At 35.0% G+C, this 10,716-nt stretch overlaps 1 protein-coding gene across 1 annotated transcript; it reads left to right on the forward strand.

Annotated features, from left to right (window-relative positions):
- The first annotated feature begins 3,032 nt into the window (after positions 1-3,032).
- Positions 3,033-9,554, forward strand: LOC129809926 (thymus-specific serine protease-like). Its single transcript, XM_055860072.1, has 4 exons — positions 3,033-3,341; positions 3,403-3,472; positions 8,204-8,977; positions 9,036-9,554. Exons 1-4 carry the CDS (start codon positions 3,054-3,056, stop codon positions 9,449-9,451), a joined length of 1,548 nt encoding a protein of 515 aa, XP_055716047.1. The 5' UTR covers positions 3,033-3,053; the 3' UTR covers positions 9,452-9,554.
- Positions 9,555-10,716: the final 1,162 nt, after the last annotated feature.

Genomic DNA, 10,716 nt, shown 5'->3' on the forward strand with positions numbered 1-10,716 from the left:
ATGTCGTCAAAAACACGTTGCAACTCAAAATCAAAAATCGAAATCGATGCTACTTACTATTCGGTGGAGCTTAAGGAATATAACTGCGTGCCCATCTAGATGAAATAATTCAATACCTTTTTATTAATTTGCTTGGTGCAAAGATCTGAATGTCTGATTTAGACAATTTTCACATGTTAATAACGTAATACAATGCACCGCCTTTGTCCAACAACTCCGGGAGCATGGAAGAAGCATCCACATAACGGGAAGGCGCTCCTGGGCGGTCTACAACAGACTTAGCAGATTCTTCCAACATGGGATCAACAACAATATAACATAATATGATTACATTGTAACAAATATCCCACCCAATGAACACCAAACAGATTCCGGAGATCCCATAAATGATCTGAGAATGATTTCATGCGGTAATTTATTTTCAAAAATAACAGTAACGGAAACCCGCTACTTTTATGGTCATAAGAACGTCGCAATTACTGATCACAGCGACGTCAATATTTCGACATTCAACTTACACCAATTTTAATTATTGCTAAAATAGAAAAAAACAATCATTCTGCCAACATAGTTGTATTAAAAACGTTAATATTTCGTCTTTATAACCTAACTTCGTGCCGTTGTGTCATAAAATGCCTCCTGGGTATCATTAAAGTACAAATTTTTGTTAATTACTTTTGATTAAGAAAGATAAAATTGAGTAATTAAGCTGTCAATAAAAATTAAATTAAAATCATTTGTGAATCAGACTATTTTTGCGCATCCACGCTAAAACAATTACTCTAGCAATTTATAAATTCTCGCGAAAGTCGATTGATTGAAAAGCTACGTTGAAACTGTTTAAAGTACACTGTTATAAATATTTTCTAAATTATTTTGTAAAGTCAATGCATTGTAGTATAAGATAGGTCTGCATTTAATATTGTTAACCGATTTGGAACATTATTTATTATAACAATGTAGGGAACCGACGTTGATATTAGATCAATGGACAAATCCGGTGATCGTCGGATGGGAGGAGGTTCAGCCCAGAATAAAAATTTCTTTTCTTCCCAGAGCTTTCGATGCTCTACGCACCTTCTTCAGTGGTCGAAAATGTTAGGCTTTTTCTGGGACTTCGTCTCTATTGGGGACAAGGATGATGTCTTTCTTGGGTACATAGGTACTGAGTTTTTTTAACTTCTTCTGAAGAAGAAAGAAAAGTCAAAGAAATTGTTTATTGGAAAAAGTGTTAAAAGTTTTTGTAAAGTGCTGTAAAGTTGTCTAAAAGTGTGAAAACTCAGTACCTATGTACCCAAGAAAGACATCATCCTTGTCCCCAATAGAGACGAAGTCCCAGAAAAAGCCTAACATTTTCGACCACTGAAGAAGGTGCGTAGAGCATCGAAAGCTCTGGGAAGAAAAGAAATTTTTATTCTGGGCTGAACCTCCTCCCATCCGACGATCACCGGATTTGTCCATTGATCTGATTATTTATTATAATAATAATGCTTCCAATACTTCAATCAGATACTTATCCTGGGAAATATTTCTTGGACGATTCGGCTCATATCTCAATTGTACTATGAGTGCGTTTGAAGCTTGATTCCAACCAGAAAGCTCCGTCTGAATTGGCATAGAACACCTCACCAAATCAATTCAAATGTGTGAATTACAAATTTCATAATCATTTCTCACGATGAGTGATTAAAGTGGCTCGAAATTGACATGAAGAGCTCCATATAATTTTACTAATTGGACTTGTCTGAATGCATAGAGAGTTGTATACTCCATGTGCCATATCCACAATCCATTTTCCCCCATACCTCAATTCAATTTTCCAACCATCACGTGGACACCATCCATTTATAACAGTTTTTGCACAATGAACTCTCAACTATATATACTCACCTCTGTACGCTGATAAATTTTCAGTGCTATGTGATTGGAAAAGTAGAGAGACCAATTTTTCATTCGTCCAAAAATTTTAATTAAATTATGAATTTTCTACCAATTAAAGGGAAGTTGAGCGGAAATTTTCTCAAAATTTAATTAATTGCCAAACAGAATGATTTATTGTTATTATTTCGCACCAGCAATTCGCCTTTGTGCACAAACACTCCAAAAACTGAGTGCACGCCAAATATAATTGAATTGATGGTAGATTGAGTTTTTCCTCTGTGAAAATTTCATGTTATGAAAAAAAAAGGAGTAGAAATTTTACGGGAAAAGCATTCTCATCACTTAGCTGATGTTTATGGCAAAGAAAAGTTTTCATTTAGTTATCGCTTGGATGAATTATTTCAGCTGAAATTAACTATTTGCAGACTTTTTATGGGATTCAGTATCAATTTTAGTTTGCACAAATCTCGCATTTCAATGAATACGAAATTATGTCGCTCATTTGATATTACAGGGGCATAAATCTCTACAAGTTTGTTTTTAATAGAACAGGATTAACGTATTCATCTACCTCTTTCTTTATTGTAAGAAAAATATGGAAAATAATGAAAAAGAAGGCAAAGAAACTTAAAGTTATACTGAATAATTCCAAGAGAAACTTGTGCCCCTGTAATATAGAATGAGCGATGTTTGCCGATTTTACGTAAATTGCGCAAAGTTTTCATATAAAAAGTGACCTATCTGATAATGCAATGTAAATTCATAAATTCTAATAAACGCGCAACATCATGTAAATGTTGCTTTTGAGCATGGACGTAATTCCAGAAATTACGAGCGCTAATTTGGACAAAGGGGATGATTATGCATAACACCATTTGCATGATAGTTATGGAAGAGCAGCAATATTCCTCCAATTAGTTAGCATGTTGGTCAGTTAGCGGTGTCATTTAATGTAATTTGCAGAATAACACCATGTTCACACAGGTATAACATAACAAATTTCAACATAAAATCCCATGAGGGTTTGAATCACGCTGAGAGAACATTAGAGTAATAAAAATTCCAACAACCCATTTCTAACGATGCATTCTTTATTGTCTTAAATTCTCAAAAATCATTTAATTCTACCGCCTTCACTAAGTCTCTGTCATTTTGCCGATTCACCTTGACCCATGATCTTCTGTCTCTGCGATCTCTCTGGACAGAAGCATACGATAAGATCGAGAAATGGAAAATATGTCAGTTTGTCAGATACAATCATGGTGAATGTGAGTATTTTTGTGCTGTTCTGCATCTTCGGAGCAGCTTTTGCTGGGAGATCATTCTGGAGAGGAAGAAGTTTGGATGACTTTCACGGGGATAACCTCTATTTAAAACAGGGTGAAACTCTGCCATCTGAAGAGTGGTTCGTCCAGCAAACAGATCCCTACGATCCATCTGATAATAAAACCTTCAATCAGGTATTCGTGACATCAAACCGAACTCTCAAATTAGTGCTCAGATGATATTTTAAATTTCTAGCGATACTACAGCAGCTCAGAGTTCTTTAAAGCAAAAGATGGCCCAGTTTTTCTTCTCATTGGCGGATCGGGTAATAATATAAATTGCAATATACGATGAACTAATTAGTGCAATTGATCTGTTATTAAGCCTTGTGACTGTGGTGTAAAAACGTATATAGGGGAAAACTTTCAGGATTCGCACGGCTTCTTAATAAAGTTGACTGATTCCAACTGTGTTATCACACTTCCACATTAAAATTTTAATATGATTCACATTAATTGTTGCTGGTGAGAGTCCAAATGTGTAATTTGTGTGTCTGAATAATTTTATATTCAAAATTTGATCTATTTGTTGATAAAAAGGTAGACTTGGCCCGCAAAATTTGATATAAATTGATTTATAGCATTAATGTGAAAAATTAATGCAATTTTCTCTTTAATTTTTTAATGTGAAAAATATTTATGCTTTAGGTAAATTTAAACTTATTTTTGCAGGCCAAGTCCACTTCTTTATCAATAAATAGAAAAACCCCAAATATTGAATGACTCAAAGACACAAATAACATATTTGGACGCTCACAAGTGACAATTAATGTGAATCTAATTAAAATTTTAATGTGCAAGTGTGATAACACAGTAATACTAAATTTTATTGGCTAGTCCAATGCCTCAAATTTTCTTAAAAAGAAAACCATGGATTATGTCCATAAAAAAATAAGTTCTCCGCTTGATTCTCCGAAGCTCTGAGTACAGTAGATTCTCTATCAATCGGGCATATAGGGCAAAATGTCATCCAAATTATCGAGAGATTTGGGCATCACAATAATTGTAAATTCCACAAAAGACGCTCAAATATAAAGAATCACGATAAAACAAGAGGAATTACAGCGAATTTGAACAAATTTGCTTTAAAATCAAACGTGAAAATTGTCAACAAAATTTTGCGCCCGATTGAAAAAGAGGCGATTGAGCGAGAGTCTACTGTAGTTCGAAGGAAGCGCGCCTTCCCAGATATATTTTTTCCACAGGGGAGAATGGGGCAAAAAGTCACAAAACGGATATTTTACTTTTTTTTTACAAACTAATCGAACGCCCCAGAAATTTCTAATTAGCGCAGTTTTCTAGGAAATTTACAGTTCTACAACTTTGTGAAAGTAATTTTCCTCTCTTTTGTAAGGAAATACTTTTATCGAGCCGTTTTCTAAAAGGTAATTTTGTGACCACTCTCAAAAATGCTGGGGTAAATAGTATCAGGCATGGGATATTATCATATTTTTAATCGCTTTGTTACGGGATTCCGTAAATTAAAAAAAAATACCTAGATAACATATTTTCATAGGAAATTTATTCCTCTACAGCTTTATAAAACACCCTTTTTTCTAACTGAACGATAAAAACGATTTTCAAGCTATATTAGAGAAAAACACGCAAAAGACTGCAAATTGTTTGAGCAATGCAAACAACAAGCGACGACACATGGGCATTGACGTTTCTTTTCGCCGTGAGACATCATAAATTGTTTCGGTTTTTCTAACTTTTTGCTCCATACCTTTTGTTACTTTTTACCCCAAGTGGTCGTTTTTAAGAAAGAGATTTCTTGAGAGCAGAATCTTTGTAAAATTCTAAAATAGATAGCGGCTTCGTATTCAAAGAATCCAAGTCATTAGGAAATAATCATCAGTGCATAAATTTTGAATGATAAGTAGGTAATAATTGATATATTCTTCAAGGAAAATATTTTAAAAATAGGGCTAAAAATTTTGATATTTTTTATTTTCTAAATTCCTTGTTCTATTTCGAAGAAACATACGATATCGAATAAGGTTTATGGAAGCTATTTGTGGTAAAAATTTTAAGCCGCTATCTTATTTATCTTGGCAGATATTGAATTTTGAAATTTTCGATTTGTGTATTTTTGCCCCAGTCTCCCCTATTCTTTTAATTAATCTGACCTATTTTTTTTCAGGAAAATTGCGACTTAAGATTGTTTATCAAAATATACTGCCATATTGGGTCAGATTTATTAAATGAATATGGGAAAATATAAATTGTGCAACGCCAAAGTGTATGCGAAGCATGAAAGTCTTCCCTTACTTGCTTGTATGTGTATCCGTGAATAACATTTATACTAATTTTAATTTACTAATCACACGGATAAGGGGTGTATCATACAAATAACAGACTTCTCGTATGTGAGGGAAGTGCTTGTAATTTGAGACAGGACGCGAGTTCCAATGTCGCTTGAAGTGCAATATTCACAATATAAATTCAACTTTTTTTCCCGTCCTTTTCAGAAATACTGCTTATCGTTTAACTTTACTTTTTTTTTAAATTAATTTTAATATGATTCAAAATGGCTAAATATGTAGTGATAAATTAGATTGTACCATAGATGCGGGTGACTTTGTCCTCTATCAGTGACTTTTACCCCCTATTGTTAATAAGTTTTTCTTTAATTCTCATGTTTAAGAAAGGTCCTCACTGATCAGACGTGATAGATTGCGGTAAAGACGCTTCTTAAGTGCTAGAATTAAAGAAAAGCATACGAACAGGAGGGGGTCAAAGTCACCCGCTTCTACGGTAATTTTGAACACGATGCTTGTAATTTTGGACACTGATTATAATTTTGGACAGCTAATCCTATTCAATAGGATGCCAATTGTAGTCTATTTTAAGAATCTGAATTATCAAGTCCTCTTCCTGTTTATGAGAAGGCACCGTAGTAATGTCCCAAGGAGCCCGGAAACTTTCCATATAATTCATTAAAGAGAGTTAACTTTGGCACTTCAAGTTCCCGCAGATTTCATTATACCTTTGTTTTTTCAGGACTCTTTTAATGCTTTTTGCACTGCATCTTTTTTCGTATAGATGATGTTCCTTTGGTTCTTTAAGCATTTCTACATCAGAAAAGCTAAAAAATTTCAATAAATAGAACCTTTCCAAAATAACAAATAATTATTCCACGGGTAAAACTCTAACACAATTATTTATTTATCTTTACTTTTGAACTTGAATTTCTTTAAATTTTAAAGTTTGGGCAAAAAATAAGTTAAGCATAAAAGAATTACAAATAGTTTAGAAATATTTTACTACTTGAAATTATCCTGGCCTTCAAAATATTAGCTTTTTGTAATAAAGTTTTCCATCTAGTTATTATTGGGTTTAGAGGCCAAACGGTAAGAGATATCGAAGCAATTTTATTAATTTTTCAAAATCTAATGGATATCTTGCCCTTAATATTTAAGCCTAAACAACAATTTCCTAAAAAATTATGCCTGATAAGGAATTAGAGGTGTGAAGCCAGATGGCTAAGCCTTAGGTCTGAAGCCCGTATAAGGCATTAACTGTCAAACTGCCAAAGTGGGAACTTCGGACTACCTTCATTCTTCAATTAGACTTTATTTTGCATTTTTGCTTGATGGGATGTACATCAGGGCTTCTTACGTAACTACTAATACAGTTTAACTTAAATACTTTGTTAAGCAATTTTTAACAATTTCTTTGGGGCTTCAACTCACATTAAAGTGCTGGGTCAAATTGAATTGGTATGTTAATAGGCCCTCAAGAAGATCCAAGCAAGGATCGAAACGTTGAAATGAGTGTCAAAACGTGTACATCCAAAATTTGGGCCCGATCTGACGAGGTCGGATTTCACCTGTGAATACAAAAGCTGAGATTGTAAAGAATCTCAGCTAAAAATTAAGTTAAATTGAAGAACAAATGAGTAGACCAAATTTCCCATTTTGACTTCAACTAGTATGTATACGGTCGAAATACAGTACTGAATTAAGGCATCAATTAAGACCCAGGTTTAGGCACTATTATAGGCTTAGGAATATTTTTAGTGATTAGACCTATTTCGGTAAGATCTGAATGGTAGATCCTAAATTAAGGGCAGAATTTTACTATGTACATCAATGACAGACAAATGAAACTCTCAAAATCACTTCCTGATTTCACTTCCGAATATTATAACAAACGGTAAAAGACGGGAGAGAGTGCCCGATAAAACTAAATTTTGGTAAAAATGGCGCAAAAACTCTTTAGAGAAGCTTATGCGCTAGACACGGTTTAAGCCTTGATATCGTTTACACACTATAGATGCAAATTTTCGTTAAAAATTGCCCTTTTAAAAAAAATTGACGTTTCTGCCTAAAATGATGGGGGGAAAGTCCTCTCCCTTCGAACGTTCATGCCTTCGAATAATGTGAATTTCTTTAATTTTTCCTGAGAGATTTACACATACTTATCACATAATTTCAATATTTGAAAGTAACTAATATTTAATAGTAATGTGTAAGTTTCTTAGGAAAAATAAAAGAAAATTAACATTTTTCGAAGGCATGAACGTTCGAAGGGAGAGTACTTTCCCCTAGTGGAAATTTTCTTTAAAAGGGGCATTTTTTATTTTAAATTCCTACTAGTCTGGAGACGACTTAAGTCTGTCTAGGCCAATAGCCTAAACAGGCTATGGTTAAGCTTTATGTCTGAAGACTGTATAAGGTTATCTTTAAAAATTAAGTAAAGGGTTAAAAGAATAGTAGGGGAAAGTACTCTTCCTTCGAACGTTCATGCCTTCGAATAATGTGAATTTTCTTTTATTTTTCCTAAAGACTTATACACAATTATCACGTAATTATCAATAATTGATGATAATATAACTAATATTTAATAAAAATGTATAAATATCTTAGGAAAAATAAAAGAAAATTCACATTATTCGAAGATATGAACGTTCGAAGGGAGAGTACTTTCCCCTAAAGTTCTATCCATATCACACGATGATTGTATTGAAATCGTGTTCTATCTGTAAACAATAGGTGCAGCTTCCCCCAGATGGATGGTCGAGGGTGCTTGGCTGAGATATGCTACAGAGTTTGGAGCCTTATGCATTTATATCGAACAGCGTTTCTACGGCAAAAGTCATGCTACAACAACTACAACCATCCGTCAGTTGCCCATATTCTCCTCTGAAATTGCTCTCACTGATCTTGGCTTATTCATTGCGAGTATGCAGAAGAAATACAATCTTACGGAAAAGAACCGCTGGATTGTATTTGGAGGAGGGTATGCAGGTTCAATGGCAGCTTGGATGCGAGTTAAATTCTCCCATTTGGTTCATGGAGCAGTTAGTTCAAGCAGCCCAATCTTGAGTAAGATGGACTTCCGTGAATACTACGCTGTGGTAGCCGATAACATTTTGGATTGCCGTGTGAGTGTTCAGGAAGCCTTTAGCGAATTTGAGCGCCAATTGCAGTCCAGTTCGGGGAAGACTTCTTTAGTGGAGCAGTTTCGGCTCTGTGATCCTTTGGAAGATTCCAATAACCTGGATACGTCGAACTTGTTTGAAAACTTGGCTAGTATCTTCGCAAGAGTGGTGCAGTATAGCCGTACCCCTTATGCTAAGCACAGCGTCAAAGAGGTCTGTGGTATTATGACGGATGAAGAACATGGATCACCATTGGATAGATTGGCAAGGCTTCACAGGATGTTCTTGGAAGAGGATGGGGATACTTGCTTGGACTACAAATATGACAAAATGATACAGTATCTTCAGGGAGAAACATGGGATTCACCATCATTGCAAGATGGAAGTAGGTTATCTAGCCCTTGCTATTAAAGATGAGATATTTCAATTAAAATTATTTTCAGATCGGCAGTGGTTCTTCCAGCTCTGCAGAGAATTCGGCTTCTTCCAGACCTCTAACAATGCTTCACATGTCTTTGGAAATCATTTTGATTTAGACTATTTCCTGAAACAATGCACTGATGTCTTTGGGGAAAAACTAAGCCGAGTTAATCTTGAAAAAAATGTTTACAACGACTATGTTATTTATGGCGGTCCGAATATCAAGGCTTCAAATACGATTTACATTTACGGAAGCAGTGATCCATGGCATCCTCTTGGTTTAACTGAAACCAACTTTGCAGGAGCCCAAACCATCTTTATCCGGGGTACTGGTCATTGCGCCGATATGTACGAGCCTAAGGATGATGACCTGCCCGAACTTAAAAAAGCTCGTTCTCAAATTCGTGAATTCATTGCTGAACTTTTAAACCAGAATTAACTATTCAATCGACTTTGATTGCTTTTTGATTCACTTCATATTATACTATTGCACATTTGAATTTAAAAAGAAAATGTTATTCAATAAAGTAAATTGAAGCATGTCTCAAATTCTTACAACTGTTCGGTTCTCTTGGCTAAGCACACAAAAAGTTATTCTACAGCAGACAATTTATCTTATAGCTGTGGCTGCTTCATGAGACATTTCCACAGATAATGAAACACAATCCCAGAAACTGCCCTCGAGGCATAATTGTCTCCCTTGTAAGTTTTACAAGAGGAAAAGTTTAAATGTTAGATGCCAGAAGAAAGTTGCAGATAAGTTACAGAGTGAGAAATTTGATGTTTTCTCAAATGACAAATTGGTTTTGATCACCAAACAGTCGTGATTTTGAGTGACAGTAAATTGGCTATTTCCATTCATTCGCAGAGTCAGAAATGTCTTTCCGAAGAAACAACTCAATCATGAGATAATGATCAAATTTTGGCTGAAGAAGGAGAAAGTCATTTATTTTCCACTACTTCAGTTCGAAATTCTTCGTTTTTCCTGTCCATTTTCTAAATGAACGGCATTCAATGCGGACAGCCTGTTCCACTTGGGAACCCATTCCAAAAAATAACCCTCAAGAAGTGCTTCTGTTTGGTCTTTGAGTAATCGTCATTGAATTAAATTTCCATTAATGAAATTCACATTCATATGTACAAGTCTGATCAGCTGAAGCCATTAGATGTGTCACGAAATACCCAGCACGGCACCAGACTCTACCATCCCCCCATAGTCATTTTTCTTACTCATTTCACACTGTCCAATAATAATTGGGTGGCTCCATTACAAAATCCACCCTCAACAGACGAGTCTCCCTCCCAGTGGACCGTGCTGTCCCTCTCATTTGCGCTACACATGATCGATGCCTGGAGGGAGACCAAATACATAAATCACATGCCAGAATATTATAAATAATGCATTTGTACATGGCGTATTTGGGAAAGTTCGATGGAAATGTAGAAAAATGAACCGTGAACTTGATTGCCTACACCTACAATCACCAACATGACTTTATATAGAATTTATTATTGCTCCGACTCTACAGAGAGAATTATATACCCTTATTTTGGTTATATATATTACTAATTTGGCACCCTCCGGGGGATTATATTTTGGTAGAATTTCGGAAACGGACCTTTTAGAATGATGACGTAACGATGTGTGTCCCTCTAAGCGTGCATTGCTTCAGTATAGAGGCATAAGCAGTAGGGCGTTTCAAC

This window comes from Phlebotomus papatasi, chromosome 1 (genome assembly GCF_024763615.1).
Source record: "Phlebotomus papatasi isolate M1 chromosome 1, Ppap_2.1, whole genome shotgun sequence".
NCBI lineage: Eukaryota > Metazoa > Arthropoda > Insecta > Diptera > Psychodidae > Phlebotomus > Phlebotomus papatasi.

Bases quoted from the DNA above. Each gene is read 5' to 3' on its own strand.
- LOC129809926 (XM_055860072.1), top strand. From the start codon at position 3,054: ATGATCTTCTGTCTCTGCGATCTCTCTGGACAGAAGCATACGATAAGA. The intron at 3,473-8,203 runs GTAATAATATAA...TGTAAACAATAG, and splicing joins TCTTCTCATTGGCGGATCGG to GTGCAGCTTCCCCCAGATGG. The intron at 8,978-9,035 runs GTAGGTTATCTA...AATTATTTTCAG, and splicing joins ACCATCATTGCAAGATGGAA to ATCGGCAGTGGTTCTTCCAG.